Source organism: Anastrepha obliqua, chromosome 3 (assembly GCF_027943255.1).
Source record: "Anastrepha obliqua isolate idAnaObli1 chromosome 3, idAnaObli1_1.0, whole genome shotgun sequence".
Classification (NCBI taxonomy): Eukaryota; Metazoa; Arthropoda; class Insecta; order Diptera; family Tephritidae; genus Anastrepha; species Anastrepha obliqua.
The window spans coordinates 138,666,729-138,686,211 of NC_072894.1; the positions used below are offsets into that span (position 1 = coordinate 138,666,729).

The following is a 19,483-nucleotide window of genomic DNA, read 5'->3' on the forward strand; positions in this document are numbered from 1 at the left end:
CCAAATCACCAAATCGCCGAGCGCCAAACGTCATTACAATTGCAAATTTTAGGTCTCCTCATTTATTGATTTTACCTTCTTCATAGGAAGAAATTAAATTTATTAAATCTTTTGCCACTCCGCAGTTTTGCTGAATTGATAATTATACAATTTGCGCTGTGAGGCTGTGTGATATATTCGTTCCCAAACGATACAAATATGCCTTCGAAGGAAATCATCAATCAACGGAGGACACTTTTCAGAAGAGCGACAATGCAAAAAATACAACTTTGGTGGCCAATCCACTGGTCCGAGACAAGAGATAAATTGCTCGCGGAGACGACGACCTTTGTTTCACGAGCTGTATGGCAAGTAGCCACAATTGCCGTCTTGTTGGAATCAAATATTGTGGAGATCACGGGCTTCAATTTCCGGTATCAAAAAGGCATTTATCATGGAGCGATAGCGTTCGCCACTCCCTGTAAAATTGGCGAAAGCCTCGTCTTTGAAGAAATATGGACCGATAAATCCTTCAGCCCATAGGCCGCACCAAACGGTTGTTTTGAATGGATGGGATAGCTAAAATGGCTGTTCTTGAATGGATTCGGGTGGCTCTTTAGTCCAAATGCGGCAATTTTGCATATTAGCGTAGCCATTAAGCTAAAAATGGGCCTCATCGCTGAATACAATAAGTTGGCCGGAGCACGCGATGAACATTTTTCACAAAGCGTCGATTTTCGTAATACAATTTTACGATTTGTAAACGTTGTTGAGGCGTAAGTCTTTCCGTGATGAAATGTCAATGAATACTGAAAAAATTATGTATTTAGTCTGACAGTACTCATATAATATACATACATATTTTGTTTTTTTAATTGGCGCGTACACCCTTTTTGGGTGTTTGGTCGAGCTCCTCCTCGTATTTGTGGTGTGCGCCTTGATGTTGTTCCACAAATGGAGGGACCTACAGTTTCAAGCCGACTCCGAACGGCAGATATTTTTATGAGGAGCTTTCTCATGGTAGAAATACACTCGGAGGTTTGCCATTGCCTGCCGAGGGGCGACCGCTATTAGAAAAATGTTTTTTCTTAATTTTTGTGTTTGTATATTACAAGTATCCTAAAATATCAAAAATATGTTTACCAATACCAAAAAGAATTTTATAATAACTAACTATTAATTCTCCCTTTTTATGCCATCACAAACTTTCGAGCGCATTTCATCCACGAAAAATACAAAATCACATAGTCATAACCATCTGCCGTCCAGCAGCGTCACTAACAAGAGGCTTACCATAAATTCCAGGCGAAGTTCATTCCACAAACCTGTGAAGAATGTATGTGTCACACTACAACATAATTATTGTTATGCTCTCACAAGAGATTCATAAGCACAAATACTTGCGCAGTGGCATGCCATGATAAACATAATTTGGAAATAGTTTGGAAAAAAGCTACAACGATGGCAATGCCACAACACAAAATACAATGAAAACTATTTCTTGGCTTTATCTGATACGCTTCCAAATTTCAACTTACTATTTCCCAAATTGCAATAACTGTCAGATGAAAATGTGTGTATGACCATAATGAATTGCTCAGTAGAGGAAAAGGAAAAACTTTGCTCTTCACTAATTGCAAGTAATGCTTTCGTACGCACCTCAACCGCTGCTATTTTGTTAGAGATGCCAGAGAGGACGTTAGGTTGCGCGCTGTGTTGTGATGATAAGAATTCTGTAGGATGATTCATACATATTTACATGAGAAGCATAGTTTTGCATGGCGCAACTAATTATTTTTAAAATTTCCTTACGCAAAAAATCGTGGTGGAGGGTGGCTCTTGTAGCATTTGGAATCCGAACTATGGAAGTTAAAATAGCAACTGTTTAGTGTCAGAAATTTACATAGTTTACGGTTGGGTATTTACAAAATAGGTTGTTGTTTGCTTGAACTTGGATCCCCCAGTGGACTGAAAGTCGATTGGTTGCTAAAAACTCAGCATATTTGCTTGCATTTGAAAAAAATTAAAAAACGACTACGAAGTAAAATGGAGAAATGACAAAATAAGTTTTCAATGCCACAAAACACAAGCTCCAGGTGTAGTCACTACAGACTGAGATTACTTAAGCTAAAGCTGCCATAGCCAAAAGTGTTGGTGCGTGACTACCATTCGGGAGTGCATAGATTCCAAAATCCGTGCATGAACATCAAAAAATAGAAAAAGTGTTTTCTAATAGCGGTGGTAAACCTCCAAGTGCATTTCCGCCATAAAAAAGATCCTGATAATAAACATTTACCTCCTTATGTCGGCTTAAAACTCTTTCTTTAGGCCCCTCCATTTGTGGAACAACATCAAGATGCACACCAAAAACAGGAGGAGGAGCAATTATATATAAGAAATTTAATTATAAGCAAAATATTTCAACTGAGGTCAATGTAATGTAGGGAATACTGAAATACAATAATAATAACAAATGGCATTTCGACTTGCATTTGCAAACTTGTCTTCTTCTTACACCAATTAAATGTGACAGTCATTAGGGGTCAGTTGTACATGTTTTGTATCATACATTTGCTCAATTAATTCAAATGTGTAATATCTGTGCAAACCAGATTTCTAATGGATTAATTCGTCAAAGCAACGCTTGTTTTCCTCATGTACATGGGCAGTCGGAACTTCTTATGTGTATATGTATGTACATTAGCCTGAGCCATTCTAATTCTTGCCGTATCAAAGTAGCAATGATAGAAATTTTCGTTGTAATCAAATGGCGCCTGAACTAGAGAATGGATATAGACTCTATTTTTTAGTTCATTTGCTAGACCTTCTGGTATCGAAATAGGCCACTAACTTATAGAAAATAAAAATATAACTATGTAGAAAATTCTTATTAGTGGTTTGGTTTGTTTCATATTCAGAATATACAATTATATAAAATTACACTTTCGGTTTTGAATAATCTTTTTACTAAAAAAATTATTTATTAATTTTTTTATTATTTATAAATTTTTTTAATTTTAAATGAAATGTTTTTAAATGAAGAAACGCTGTATTTTGACATTTGCCTGTCTAGCCCACAAGTGTTGAATATGATTGACGTTCGACGCCATTTGCAAAAACTATAAATATTCGGATAGAGTGATTAATTTTGCGCCACCTTGTATTAGTTAGAAGTATATAATCTTTTTTTATTGTTGAAATAGCTGGGGCACCAAATATCATTTAGCGGGCCAATGAGAAACCAGTATTGGTGTCGATCTCGGCACTAGGAATTTTATGCATACTGAACTCTCAGTAGCTTGCTCTTCGATAATCTATAAACTTTAGTTATAAGTGGAAGGAAGTCAAACAGTGTTTTCAGGAAAATGTTGGCAGTAATAACTGTTTGCTTTAGAATTGTTTTTTAGACTCTTTTCTTCTATAATTTGCAATTGAAACGACGCGGGCGGAGTCGTAGGACTCTGCCCTTTCGATATATTCCATTCCTTCCGCCAACAGATTTTAGCTCAACAAAGCATTATTTGTGATCTAAATTGCTTTGAAAATGTCTATAAAAGTTGAAAAAAAAAATTAAGAAAAAATGTAAATTACACAATTTTTTAATAACAAATGAGCGCAGATGATTTTAAGCAAGAAGAAAAGCAAAAACGTAAAAAATGAAAATCGTTTACGACGTTACTGCTTCATTATTAAAGTTTTTATAGAAGTTGCTTTAAACTTTTTACCTTAAATTTCCTTAAAACTCCATTTTGAACATAAACGCATACTTAAAAAAATAATCGTAATGAGAACACCTGAAGTTTAAGTCTATCTATCATTGACGTTTACTGCAAACTAAATGCACCTTTTTTACACAAAAATATTTATTAGAAAAAAAGTTTGACTAAACGCAAGCAATGGCAAACCTCCGAGTGCATTTTTGGCCTGAGAAGATCCTCAAAAATAAATAAAAAAAACCCCATTCGCTGTTCGGAGTCGGTTTGATATCGTAGGACCCTCGATTTGTGAAAGAACAACAGGACGCACACCACAAATAGGAGGAGGAGCTCGGCCAAACACTTCAAAAAGTCTGTAATCGCCAATTATACATACATACGAAGAATGGCTATTAAATGTCATTTTTTGATATTTGACAAGTAGAAACTACGCCATTAATAAAAATGGAACGATACACCCTTAAACAACGCATTGAAGTTATTAAAATTCACTATAAAAATGGTGAAAATTTGGCAGAGACGGTTCGTAAAACTCGAACATTTTTCGGTCACCGTGAAGCACCTTGTCGGACCGCAATACAGAAATTGGTGAGGCAAATTCGAGCTGTTGGGACAAGTTAGTGATGTGAAGAATAAAACCCGTGAACGTCGCTCATATCAGCCGAAAATATTGCTGTTGTAGCCGAAAGTGTTGAAAAAAACCCAGGTTTGTCCATTCCTCGTCGTTCTTTGGAAAAAGGCATTCCACAAACGTCATTACAGCGTATTTTGCATAAAGATTTGGGTCTTAAGGTTTACAAAGTCCAGTTAACACAAGAACTCAAGCCGGCCGATCATCAGCAACGTCGTGTCTTTGCTGATTGGGTCGTTAAAATGTATGAAAATGATCCGGAATTCCATCGAAAAATCATCTTGAGTGATGCCTCGGTGGCCCCATTTTCACCTCGGTGGCTTCGTCAACAAGCAAAATTGCCGGATCTGGGACTCAGAAAATCCTAGAGTTATTGTTGAAAAGCCTCTCTATCCTGAACGTGTGACTGTTTGGTGTGGTTTATGGTCCGGCGGAGTCATTGGATCCACCAGATTGACTGGAAGCGAAAATCCCAAAAGCGACAGCAGCAGTTGAAACTTCAGCTGCAAGAACAACGGGAGCAGTGGTAGAAGCAGCTTGGCGGTGATGATGGCCTGTTTTAGACAGACCGACTACAAATAAAGTCACTTGAGTCATCACTCACTACAGTACCAAAAAGAAGACAAGCCAATAGTTTGTAAATATCAAGCTATGGCACATTTTCCGATGTAGCATTTTCTCCAGAACGACTTATGAACGCAGTGAGAGAGTGGGTGCTATTAATAGCTTAAAGTCTACATCCTTACGCCAACAGGAGTGGAACCTCTTGCGTGAATAGACATAAACGCGGTTCCACCTTGAAGAAATATTAAAGCGATACCAGGGTGGAAATCAGCCTAGCAAGAGGTATGTTGTCGGATTAGTGGGAGCATACCCCACATACCACTGATCTGATAGCAACTTTGTTTCGGACATTTGGTTTTAATCTCCTTACAAAAAAAACCAAAACGAGGGGTATTTTATATGCATTCACGAAAATGGATGTGTTGAGCTAAACCACTTTAGTATAGGTGTACCCTGTTCTATGATTCGCTACATTTTTAGTGAAACGCTTTAATATTATATTATAAGCAAATATACATACATACTAATAACACGCAGAGTAGCTGTTGCTGATTTTATGTCACAAAACCTCTTCCTCATTCATCATTTATTTAATAGCAATAAGCGTAATGTAGCATAATGTTATGTATTCTCATCAAATCATCATTCTTGTACGGGTAACGTCCCATAGCAGGACGAATTCACAGCACAGAATCGCCAATTTCCATACCGCAAGTCACAGTCAGCTTTTTTACACTTTTCATTCCCTGAATGACCTGCCACAATTTCAAATAGTTGCTTCGGAGCTGTTAATATTTCAAGCGTTTATCGCTGTTCTGCTTCGGTGCTCCAGTGCTCCACTGCCTCACCCCCAGCGTCGATAAATCAAAGCATTCAATACGATTGCAAGACAAGCCAACATTTCCTTCTACTCGTAGTACGTAAGCTCTGCTCAATTCAGATTACGGTCGTACACTCCCGGAAGTGTTCGTTCAATAAAGCAACTTGGTAGGTGGCAAGTGTGTGCGGATATGCGGATTTGCGGTTGGGATCATTAGTGAGATTGATGAGCTCATGTTGCCATGTAGTTTCAATGCATAGCGAATGTGCAATAAGTGAATGTGCGGTAAGAGAAAAAGGAAACGGTAAATGTTTCACTTAAGATGAGACGAAGTTCGTAAGAGAAGGTTGTGGAAGGGTAATTGGAATGGGATCAAGTATTGCATGACATACAAACTAAGTTACAGCCCCTTTCAAATAGTTTTAATTGATTTTATTTATCTTTCCAGATTAAATGTTCGTTCTGCAACTTTCTGATTGATATTCTTGCCACAACAAGAGACTGGGGATGAAAAACTTAAATAAAAAGGACCCATTATCTAAATATGCAGGTAAGTGTGGCTGAGGTATGCTATGTGGATAGAATGAGAAACTAAAAGATAGTGCGAAAATGGGCATGGAAATCTTAATAACTTAAATTGAAAATTCTGAAGATCTCATTGCTTGTATACAGGTACGTGTATAAATGAAAATTAGAGTGGTCCTACAAAAAAAAAAACAAAAAAAATAATTTGATGCTACTCCCTAAATTTTTCTATAACCAAAAGACTGAACGCCTCTTTTTCCAATTCCTATTAGAAAAATACATTTCTAAGTAAATTTGATTTAGAATGTCTCCAGATCATTAGGTTAAGGTGGTGGTTGGTTTGTACGACGAACTCACTTAGAGCTAACAGGTCAGTTGTTATTTATTTTTCTTCGTGAAACCATTTTGTGGCTCTTATGCTGCGTAGAATTAGCCCCATTCCCACGCCAGACTGTTCCGTAAGAGAATTTAAAAAATATTTACCTAGATAACCTATTCTGATTTTAGCTAAGACTGGGCAGTTGCAAAGGAACTACTCAACTGTCTCTTCCTCTCTCTCATCTCCCCAACTTCCACAATATTCATGAAAGAAAACTCCTAGGAATGCCTGCCAATTAGCGAATTACTGGTTATACAAGCCACGGCCACAAAAATATCCTCTCTTGAACGGCTAAGCAGTTCCTTTGTCTTTTTCCTATTTATTTGCGGCCAAAGTAGCCTGGCTGTTACGCATGTGCCTTCATCTCTCCTTGCCCTGTTAGCGTCTTGGATAATGTTATTCTTAATTACTAATTTGCTCGTGGCCATAGGTATTACAATGGTACTTCTATCACTGAGCGATTGAAGAGTAGTGCTTTTCCTGGCTAGTTCATCGACAACTTCCCTCAAAATCTTTGTGCAACGGAACCCAAATAAGGCTGACTTTGAATATGACACTAATATCATTTAGGGATGTCCGGCATTCTGGTGCAACCTTTGATCTTAGTATAGCCTCATTCATTGATTTTATGACCGCCTGGCTATCCGAGAATATATTTATAGTAGTTTTTGTTATGTAGCCACTTCTTTTATAGCTAGAACTTCCACCTGATAGACGTTGCAGTTGTCTGGCAGTCAAACGGATAGTTGAAGTCCTAATCCTTCGAAAATACTCCATATCAAACCTTATCGTCTAGCTCGGAACCATCTGAATAGAAATTTAATTCCCCCCTTCTCCTTTGCCTTGGTCTGCCATTCTATGATAGTATGCTATGATAGTATGCTCGTCTTGAAGAGTCTGTAGAAGGTGAGTCTAGAAATAGAATAGTCTAGTTCTTGTTTATGACCGTTCAGAGTGAGCAAAATAGAGGCGTGGCCAAATCATCGGCTATTCCATAGCGCCATACTTTTAAGACTAAGCGCCGAGGCGGCCGCCATGTGTTTCCCTACAAGATTTAGTGCAGGCAAGTTGATTTTCTTTCAAAAACGTTTATAGGACTTTTTCTTTAAGCCTTCGTAACTGTTTCCTGGTAACGGCTCCAGCGATTTGAATGTAAATTTGTATTTACTTTCTAAGTCTATTTGGACTTGATGTTATCCCATGGATTATTAACATAAGGTTGGCAGCTTTTTTTTAATTATTTATAAAGTAAATATGGCCATCGAATAAAAGCTAATTTATACAAATTTTATTTAGAAATATTTATAAATGTGATTGCCACCTAATTTTTAATAAAAAAAATGTATTTTTTGTTTTATTAATTATTTAAAACAGCCAAAATTCAAGATAGAGAAACAAATATGTGTGTATAGATAGGTTGGTAGATAGGTAGAAGTGGCAGCCGGTCTGACGGATGCCTGACAGACTTTTCCTCCTCCTCATTCTTACAGCTTCTGCATTAATCAAAATGAGATACATTCAATCATTAAACATATCGACCTAGGAGACAGTGGCCTGTAATCAAATCAACTCTTATAAAAATGTTTTTCCTTGACACCAGCTGGTACGGCATCGAATACTTTTAGAGCCGGGGCGTTTTTATCTATTCGGACGACATGAACCCGGAAAGGAAGCCGCTGCCTCTTTATTGATGCGCTATGTCTATGTAAATATCTCATTGTTTCATCGCTTACGATACTCGCTGTAGTTAACGTGCAAAAGTCTAAAAATTTTCCACAGAATCTTTCTCTCAAACGCTCCAAGGGACGCCTAATCGGTTGTTGTCATCGACCAAGCTTCTCTGCCACACAAAACGGGCGAGAATGATAAGAGCCTTGTTCGTCAAGAGAGGACTTTACTACTCAATTGCCTACTTAGTCCAAAGTATCACTTGAAATCATAACTATCAAAAGTGACGTGGGGGTACTTCGCTTTGTCCTCGTTCACCACCAGACCCATGCTGTACTTCTTTATTCACTTATGAAAGGACAGAACTGGCAGCGCGATTGTTAAGGCCGATGACGTCAATATCATGGACATACGCCAATAATTGTTTTGTTTTTTTCCTTCTTCACTCCACTCGGGAGCATAGGGCCTCGACAAAGACTCAGTCTTGCGTTGGTTTCGTTAATCTATCACCCTGTCGGTGATTAGCCTGCCGCTACCAGTCCTAAGTAGTGGGAATGCACACCAATCGTTGCTTAGGATCAACGCCATCTTGCTTGAAGCGCCATCTGTGTGTCACATTTTTCTGGCAGAAGGATCACACAGATGGTTGAGGACTTCGCTAAATTTGGTGTGTCTAAGCTATTACCGCGATTGCCCGCTTCCTCTTGCTCTGATGCAATGAGTAACTGTGTCTTTTTCTTTGTTTTTTGTGCTTGCTTTAGCAGCCACAATGCATGTAATGCGCTGACTTTTTGTGCGGGAGTAAGAATTGGAAGGATAAGGTTTTTTTGGGGTTGAGGAATGATTTTTTTTTTTGTTGTAGAAAGTAGGAGAGTAGGTAAATTTGGAAAAGTGCGCGGACCGTGCTTTACGTGGGACTCGAACCCACAACCTTTGGGATGGCAGGCTAGTGCACTTACGCCAGACTACCGAGGTCGCCAACAATTGTACGCTCTTATAAAAAATTGTGTCTGAGTTCTGCGGCTCGCACGATCATTTCCAATTTCGGGTTAAAGAAGTCACCTGTCCTTCCCAATTCCCATTTTGTGTCATGAGAATAGAGCTACAGTAGCTTTCTTTATTTTGTCCTCTTCATTCATTCCAATTTAGTTTCTTGTCGAGAATTACATCTAAATGTTTGGCCTTACACCATTTTATGTTAACTTCACACATTGTGGAATGTTTTATTTCTGTTTTCTAATTCTATAATATTTCTGTTTTCTTAGGATTCACACTCAAACCGCTATTGAGAATTCATCTAGACAGCTTATTAAGAGCGGTTTGCATTAGATCACTTAAAGTTGAAAGACGTTTTCCATATGTAACAACAACTATATCGTCTGCATAAGCTACAACTTAAGTCTACTTAAACTTTATTAATTTAAGTTAATTTAAACTAATGGGACCTCCTTACGTTATATTACCAATTACTTCAAAATTGGTATTGAATTTCCCAAGCTGACATTAAATGATTGTTAAATGTGTAGTAATTGAATTTGCGGTTCAACACTTCTCAAACTGAATGCCAGGAAAGTACAAAAAATGAAAAGACACGCGAGAAGTATATTCAGGAGTGCCACTCATATAGCCAAGCAACTGCAATCAGCGAAAAGAAAGTAAAAAACAAACCCGAAAATAAATGGTTTATAGAAACAATACAGCGGTGAAAATTGCTTCGAAGAATGTCGTTGTTACAAGTCAAAGTGCTAAATGGAAGCCACATTGTTGCAGCCAATGTTATTACTTGTTTCTGCTTGTTTTCCATACCCACACACGTATATTTTTACACATATGTATGTACATATTTTAGCCTGAGGTGCTAGCGCGCAAACAGCAATTTACAAGGACAAAGCTGTCATACATGCCTACACACACACATTCCCTATACGGATGCATACATGCATATATACTCACACATGTGTATGCGGTAGGAATTTCAAAGGCAACTGCAGTCGAAAGGTGTCCAGGATTTACAAATATTCTACTCAGCTGACACCCATTTATCTTTTTTTTATTCTAATATTATTACAATATTTTTTATTTTATTTTAAAGCTATTATTTATTGCCGCAAACTCTCTTTAAAAATGATTAGAGGTGTATGTAAATAAAGAGAAGTCAGATTAGAAAATTACACCTTTTATTGGGTGTTTGATCCAGCTCTTACTCCAATTTCGGGTAGGGATCTACAGTCTGCTGAACTCCAAACGCTTGATGGTTTTCATGAAAGCTTTTTCATGGCAGAAACACACTCGAAGATTTGCCATTGCCAGCCTAGGAGCGACCGCTGTTAGAGAGCACCTTTTTTATCATTTGTTATTTCATTACCGTGGTGTCGCACCTGAGCACTAACGAATGGGTGCCACACATCTCACTTCATTCCTTCATCTCACCTATGCCACCATGAAACTACTAAAGCTTGTATAACTCATTTTCGAGTTGTGAACGTAAAATTCTGCCAATTCACTTTGCCCTGCAGCTACTTGAATAATAAATTAGCTATTATGACACTACCATTGTATTTGGTATTCATACATATAGAAGGTGGTGCAAAATTAATCATCCAGTTTTTTTATTGTGAATAATTTTTTATTAAATAAAAAAATTAGTTTCGAGGTGCGGCGATGAAATAATGGAGCTGACACTATAAAGCATTTTATTTGGTATTCTTACATATACAAGATGGCGCACAATTAATCATCCATTTTTTATTGTGATTAATTTTTTATTAAATACAAAAAAATTAGTTTCGAGGTGCGGCTGTTAAATAATGTGGCTGACGTTGTAAAAGATTTTATTTGGTGTCCATATACCATACAAGGTGGCCCAAAATTAATCATCCATTTTTTTATTGCAAATACTTTTATATTGAACTAAAAAAATTAGTTTCGCGGTGCGGCTATTAAATTTTGGAGCGGGCGCTGTAAAACATTTTATTTGGTATTCATACAAATACAAGGTTTTTTTTTTTTTTTTTTTTTATTATTAGTATTTTCATTGCAACTAGTATAACATTACATCTGCGTGCGACTTTGCAAATTTCTTTATGGTTGCCGTAACCGAATCAATATTGAGGTCACGTTCTAGGTCTTGCGTCCTAATATACCATGGAGCGCAAACTGCATGCTTGAGTGCCTTAGTCTGAAATCTTTGTATATGCGCTGTATTACTATAGCTGGTGCATCCCCATAGCTGAATCCCATAGGTCCAGATAGGTTTGAGAACTTGTTTGTAAAGCAGTATTTTATTGTGTGCGGATAACGCTGATTGCTTACCCATTAGCCAATGCATATTTTGGAATTTTAGGTCCAGTTCTTCCCTTTTCTTTTTCACGTGCGCACTCCACCTAAGTTTCGTATCGAGCGTCATACCTAGATACTTTGCTGTATTAGAGTATGGTACTTTAATGCTGTTTATGTATATTGGCAGGTAGTTGGTCTTTTTGTTCGTAAAGTTGATGTGTACAGACTTAGTTTCGTTCAGTTTAATGTGCCATTTATCTGTCCAATTGTATATTTTATTGATAGCAAGCTGCAGTTGTGCAGTAGACTCTATTTCTGTCTTTCCGACGGTTAGTATTGCAGTGTCATCAGCAAATGTTGCTGTAAAGCAATTTCTGCTGTTTGGCAGATCGTGAGTAAAAAGTAGATAGAGAAGGGGACCAAGCACACTTCCTTGCGGCACACCAGCTTTAATCTCTTTCAGTTCAGAGAACTCATCTTTGTATCTGACGCGAAAATAGCGCTCAGACAGGTAGGTTTTTAAGATATTAAAACATGTTTTTGGCAGTACATTCTTTATTTTCCACAGCAAGCCAGCATGACATACTTTATCGAAAGCTTTAGAGACATCGAGAAATACAGCCGAACACACATTTTTTTCTTCAAATGTGTTCTCGATGATACGCGTAATTCTGTGAATTTGGTCAATAGTTGAGTGGCGCGCGCGAAATCCAAATTGGTGTGTTGGTATTATTTGTTTGTTTTCTATGATATTGCTCAGGCGCTTTATCAAACATTTTTCCAACAGTTTTGATAAGATGGGCAACAGTGAAATTGGTCGATATGATGCTACATCGTTTGGAGGCTTTCCTGGTTTTAGAATCATGATGACATCAGCTATTTTCCAATAGATTGGAAAGTATTGCAGCTTAAAGCAAGCATTCATTATGTTTGTTAGCTTAGTAATGATATTTCGTGGAACTTGTTTGAGGACTTCGGCAGTTATTAAATCAAACCCTGGAGATTTCTTCGACTTCAACTTTTGTATCTCGGCGCACATCTCATCTTCAGTTATGGGTACTATATCGCCATAATCATCATTGGCTATGCCATCATTATTTAGTATTGGTGATGTGTCGCTATTGGGTATAAAGATTTTTGCTAGATAATCTGAAAATAAGCTTGCTTTTTCTATGTTGGTTTTCGCCCACCCATTATTGTCTCTTTTGATTGGTGGATTATGGTTAGCTGGCTGTTTAAGCTTTTTGGTGCATTTCCATAGTGAGTAGTTTGTGTCTCTTTTATTATTTAATTGCTGTGCGTAGTTTGTAAATGATTGATTTTTATATTCTTTAATTTTATGGCTGAGATCTTTCGCTGCTTTGTTCAAAGCTGCTTTATCAACAGGTGATCTTGTTTGATGCCACCTACGCCGCATTTTTCGCTTCTTTAGCACCATTTCTTTTATATCTTTTGTGTATTTGTGGCCAGCGGAAATTTTCATTAAAGGAGGTGTGCTCGACCAAGCAGAGTGTTGTATTTCTCTCGTCAGTTTTAAAACTTCGTCATCTATCTGTGTTGTTGATTCCATTGGAAACGTATTGTCTTCAGATTCTTCTAACATTTTGCGGAAATAATCCCAGTCGGTAAATTGACTAGTTAATTTGAGAACTGGATCACGTAACACTACCGTTTCGCTGAGAGTTAGATAGACTGGCGAGTGATCTGAACTCATGTCTAGCCCATTTTCAATATTAAGATATGCACTGGAGACTTTTCTGGTGATGAAGAAATCGATAAGGTCCGGATTTTTTTGTGGATCAGATGGCCAATACGTTGGCATCCATGAAGATGCAGTGTTACAGTTTGTTTGTTGAAGCGCTTTGAAGAGCTCCCTTCCTTTAGTGGTTGTTAGCCTAGATCCCCAATGGATATGTTTAGCATTAAAATCACCGCCCATAATGAATTTTGTTTTATGACGCTCAATAAGATGGACATATTGATCGTATTTGATTTGGTGCCTTGGAGGACTATAAACAGCTGTCAATGCTAGATCACCTCCAGCGTTAATTGTGATGGTGGTGGCTTGGAATTCATTGGTGCTGACTTTTTCTTGTTCGTAGTGTTTAATATTGCTTCTAATAATTACGGCACTTCCGCCTCGTGCACTGTTGCTTGGGTGAATAGTGTGGTAAGTTTCAAAGTTTTTGATCTTGAAAAAAGTTTGATTAGTGAAATGCGTCTCAGCAATTAAACAAATGTCGATTTTTTCTGAATTGAGAATCATTTCCAATTCATGCTGGTGCTTTGGGAGGCCGTTCGCGTTCCATAACATTATTTTTAAAAAGTTAGGCAAAACTAATCATTTAATTTTGTTTTTGAATAACTTTGGGGGCGTTCATAAATTACGTGAGATGTTTAAGGGGGGGAGGGGGTCGAGTCAAATCTCATCTAATCTTACGTTGGAGAGAGGGGGGCTCTCGGCAAATATCACGCAATTTTTTTTTCTGATTGAAACAAAAAAAATTATACTATTTTGGTCCATTATCCAGATTGTACATGCTTAAGATTTAATCTTAAGCGTAATCGTAGTATGATTAAGATCATTCACTAATTCGTTCGAAAGAAAATAATTTCATTCATACTTCGACGTTACACATTACTACTGTCAAACCACCATATTTGTTTTATACCAAATAGCTCAATTTAATCTGAATTTACTGTACAGTGTAGCCCGACGTTTGTTTTCGCGCCACTATCAGCCGAACGCGCGACTCGATGAACAAGAGTGTACGAGCTGAGTGGCAGCGACACACGGATCTGCGTATGATTCTTCACGACCGTTTTCTGCCACCTCCATACCCCATCACTCAGGTTGATGGACATTTGACAATTCCGGACTTTAAAGAGCATGACGCAAAGTCATTTGCTCCATTTCTAATACGCCTACCGATTCAACCGCTGAATGCCTGCATCAGCACGCCTTATGCTCTCTTTTGCCCAAGTATACGTGATGATTTAGAGAAAAGATGCTGCAGTACACGCGGCATTTACTTCGCATCTATCACAAGAGCTGCAGAGCACAGGCGAGCAGCTCACATTGCACCAGCTAAGCAAGCGCGTATGTTCAGCAAAGTGCGATCTTCACGGATTGTCAGAAGACGAGCTAATGAGTTACTGTGCGCAAGCGTCAACGCCTTAGAGTGGATAGATCAGAACGAAGTTGAAGGAGCAGATGATTTTACTGAAAATCTTATGGACATGTTGGTCCCAATAGTCTCTCTTGAAACCGCACATGATTCTCCATGGACTGAATTAGAGTAGATATTCTTTTTTTAATCGCAGAATCTGAATGAATAAAATTCCAATTCGAAAAAAAGCATTCAATTTGCGCTGAAGAGGTGGGTATATTGATTAATTTCAAAGCTTTTTCTGCCAGATGTGGATATTTTATCGATGCCATTCTCCAATATAAACAGGTATCTTCGCTCAAGTTTTTTGACTGTAATACGCCGAAGTAGGATCTTCTGTTCAGAAAAAGGTCAAGCTGGTGCAAAGCTTCTCCACTCATAGTATTAAAAAGGAAATCCGTTACTCTTGCAGTTTTATCAGGATCTAACTTGTTTCGGTCATGATATGGATACAAATAATAAGCTGCTAGAGAGTAGACATTAAGCGCTTGCTCAATACGTCGTTCGTATATAGTTCTAGACATATGCTGGTAAACGTTTACAATTGTTTACATTATTTACAATTGTTTACAATGTAAGTGTAAACAATCCATAAAATGTTGTAAACGCCCAACCCTGATTCATATACAAGGTGGCGCAAAATTAATCATCCAATTTTTTTATTGTAAATAATTTTATATTGAACTGAAAATGTTAGTTTCGAGATGCGATTATGAAATAATGGGCCGGGCGCTGTAAAATATTTTATTTGGTATTCATACAAATACAAGGTAGCGCAAGAACTAATCATTTAATTTTGTTTTTGAATAACTTTTTAAACAAAAAAATTAGTCTCGCGGTGCGGCTGTTGAACAATGAGACTGACGCTGTAAAACATTTTATTTGGTATTCATATACAAGGTGGCGCAAAATTAATCATCCATTTTTATTATTTTAAATAAATTTTTATTAAATTAAAACTCAAAATTGGTTTCGTATAAAATAATGGAGTTGAAGCTGTAAAAAAAATTGTTTTTTGGTACTCATATACAAAATTACACATCCATTTTTTTTTATTTTACTAACTCTTTTACTAAATAAAAAAAGTAGTTTGGGTGATGTAAATTTTTATTTTGACATTTATGCTCTCCATTGCTTGTCTATTTGTATACTGCAGCTGTCTGTCTGTCGACAATGACTAATTTTTAGATTTAAAATATGTATGTTTGCAGCTACTAATTTTCTGACAAAATAACTATTCCACTTCCCTTTCAGAAGCAAGAAAAAAGACGCGAACTGCGTTTGAAACGATTTTGGCGTTCGCCCAAAACAACATCATCCGAGGATTCTACTGGCTATGAGAGCCCCACGCGTACCAAGCCCGCAAACGATGCGCAACGCTTCAATCATTTGCATTACACCAGCTTAGCGCAAAGTGCACCGGGGGGACCGGAAAATGGCAGTGCCTACAGCAAACCGACGTGTTCGCTGCCGCTGCTGCAAGTGTGGCCTAGTCAGGTAGATATGTAATTTAGTGTTGCCAAATGTATGCAACAAAACGCAAGAGAAGTTGTTCGATTGCTGATCGGTGGATTGTATGAAGGCAATCAAATTTTTTTTTTTGTTTTATATATTCAAAACCGAGTTGAATACATTTGGAAAACGAAAAAATGTCTTAGTGTTAGGCTCATAATACAACACTTTTTCCAACCACATGTCGTAGGCTACATAAATAAGTAGTGTACTTCTGTTGTTATTGCTACTGTCCTTGTTTGTTTGATTATTTTGGCTTTTATTATACGAATACCTACTTTCTGTTGTCTTCTTGGTTTGGCGTTGGTTTTGTGATGTGATGTGATGTGGTGTATTGTGGTGAAAAACGCATAATGTAGCCACTTTTACGACAGGAGGGCTTCGTGCAGTTGCGACGAAACAGCGGCCCTGAAGGCCAACGGGTAGGCGTGTCCACTTAAACCAATTTCTTTCTAAATCATATAAAGTTGTCTCTTTAAGATCTATACGTAATTGGTATAATATAAAATTGTAAAATGCATGTTTTAAACTAATTTTGAACCCCCTTTTTTTCTATCAATGCAAACTGGGTTATTACTTTGCTAACTTACGATTTTTTGAACATAAAATAGTTTTTGAACTTTTTGAATAATTTCTTAAAACCTGTTTCAATTTCGTAACTCTCAATTGGTCTGCGTTTTTTGAAGTACATAGTACTTGCTAAATAAAAGTACTAACATAGTTATGATAATTAATTCCGAAATATTTCGCTTCTTGCTATCAACCTCTCCTAACCAACACTACATTTCCCCTATATATTTGAGTAATTTACGCAAATCCACAAGTTAATAAAAAGTTTTTATTTTGCACAGTTAAACTTGTTTTTTTTTTGCTTTAGCTTTCTTTTGATACTTCCAGCTAATTTCACAAAAATGTGCTATAAATAGTAACGTTCACTCAAACACTTTCTACTAACCAAAATTTTACTGTAAATATATGTTTTTTATATACTATATAACAAACAACAACATTTTTCTACCACTAACTAACTCACCACTAACTCAACTAGCTTTTCATATTTCTATTGTTACTAACTGTACCGATTCACCTCCACATTCGGCCGCATTTGATCTCCACTTCCGTCCCTTTTACTGCGCACACCTAACCACCTTTTAAATATTTGTACTTAACTAACTGTTAATCGAATCTTTAAAGCAAAAACAATTAAATTCTTTCATCATATTTACGTCTTTTCATTAGGATTCCCCGCGTGGCGAGGCGGATGGTCAGTCCTTCGTCTTCCCTGTCATTGCTGAGACGAGTACCAGCAGCAGCAGCGGCGCCGGCAGCAGCAGTACGACTGGTGACAGCGGCGGCGCATGCAGTTCCACCACCACTACCACAACGAGTGGCACTTCTGGCATATGCAACAATCACAACAATAGCACTAACCTAAATCACAACAGCAACAATGGCAATCATTTAACGCTCAGCAGTTCCGTCATAGGCGAACGGCGTCGCAGCTCGCTTTACTGTGATACTTTGCATGCGGGCGACTCAGGCATTGACTCGGTGCAGGCGTCGCCCTCGCCAAACGCACTGCCGCCGCCACCAGGTGTTTCGCTGCTCGGTGGCAGTCTAGGCATTGGCAGCAGCTCCTGCAACGTTTCCCCCGCCACAACACCTACACAGGGCTCGCCAAATCTTTCACTCGGTGGTGCGCGTGCAGGCGCACGTGCCAGCATCAGTGTCGGTGTGGCGAATTATCGACGCAAATCAAGCGCGTTACTGCATCCCGATCACGCGCGTCTGTTTGCGTTGCGCATGAAACATGCCGCCGCACTGGAACGCGCACAAACTTCGCCAGATCAAACATCCATCGAAGACGCAACCGAGTTCCATGACAATGGACTTGCGACAAATATGCGTCTTTGCTCTGCATCCTCGTCGACGACGTCGTCGCTGACCTCCGTTGCAGCGGTCAGCTTAGGCGGTGGGGTAGGAGCAATCGGTGCTGCCGGCTCCTCCTCATCCTCCGCCGCGGCTGTGGCAGCATGTCTGGCTGCCGGCGCTGGTGCGGGTTCACAGCAGCGCGTCTCCGACCCATGGCTGCAGCCGCAATCGGATCGTGAACGTGATTCGCGGTACGAACGACGTCGTTCCTCGACAATGACGGCGCGCTACTCACTTTTCGACGCACTGGATCTCGAGTATGTGCTGCTGCGTGCCGCTGCGCGTGGCTCGGTCGGTCCTTACTCGCTAAGTGAATCCATACACAAGCTGACATTTACACAATCGCTGGCATTTCCGGCACTCGCGCGCGGTCTTGCCACAAAACGTAGACGTTCGCATACGCGCACCAGTTCGCGTCCGTTAAATCCAAACGAGTCGGGCCTGAATACGTGCGCGAAAGTTATTACTGCGGTAATTTTGGTGGGCATCTCGTTTATGGTGTTTCTGATTGTATATAAATTTGTGCGGACGTGAGGCTTACTCCTGGCTCCGACAGACTTTCCCATCACATATCAGCAAGCGAACGCCAACACAAATCTGTATACGTTCTCAACGGGAAATGCAAGTGCCAGCAAAACACTGTCGGGGTTCAGGAGAGTATTGGGTCTAAAAGATCGGGATTGAAGCCACAAAAGTGAATAACAGGTCTCAAAAATAGCAATAATTAGAAAAAAATTGCATACTTAAAATTGTGATAAAAACAAAAGGGTGTAAGAAAATGGAACGCCGATGAAATATTACTGCAAAGCGTAGTAACAATGCAATGACGCCATTTCTGCAACTTAACGGAGCTGATAGCAAAAAGTGTTTCAATTAAAACATTTTGTAATTCAAAAACTAACACAAAATGCCTTTTTAAAATAATGCTTGCTACTTTTTAGTACTCATAGCATTTTGAATACCTATACACACACAAATCTGTATGTAATAGACTATAGGCCCATGAATCTTCTTTTAGCTGAATTACTTATTTGTTAGCTTTTTAACGAATACTTTTCAATTGGCTGCTTCTGAGTTTATTGGCTTTCATTGACTTTTACTATTTTTTTCTTTTTTTATATTTTATTACAAGTAACACAAATGAACACAAACAATCTTTAGTGTTTACGAACTTCACTGGAACTTGACCTTAAATAGCACCACTTATGTAGACACTGATTTTCAACCAGTCCAGCAAGGTAATATCTCTCACAATAGAAAATTAATGAAAATTACCGCTAATTTGGATTAATTTCAAAAATTTGCAGC

General features: G+C 38.3%; 1 protein-coding gene across 1 annotated transcript; it reads left to right on the forward strand.

Moving 5' to 3' along the window:
• Window positions 1-6,254: 6,254 nt before the first annotated feature.
• On the forward strand, window positions 6,255-18,709 carry LOC129242260 (uncharacterized protein DDB_G0271670). Its single transcript, XM_054878818.1, has 3 exons — window positions 6,255-6,260; window positions 15,986-16,228; window positions 17,483-18,709. The coding sequence occupies exons 1-3, from the start codon at window positions 6,255-6,257 to the stop codon at window positions 18,707-18,709; spliced, it is 1,476 nt and encodes a 491-aa protein (XP_054734793.1).
• Window positions 18,710-19,483: the final 774 nt, after the last annotated feature.

What these genes read in the sequence shown, in the direction of transcription:
- LOC129242260 (XM_054878818.1), top strand. An exon ending in TGCAAGTGTGGCCTAGTCAG is followed by an intron (nt 16,229 to 17,482) that starts GTAGATATGTAA and finishes TCTTTTCATTAG; the next exon opens with GATTCCCCGCGTGGCGAGGC.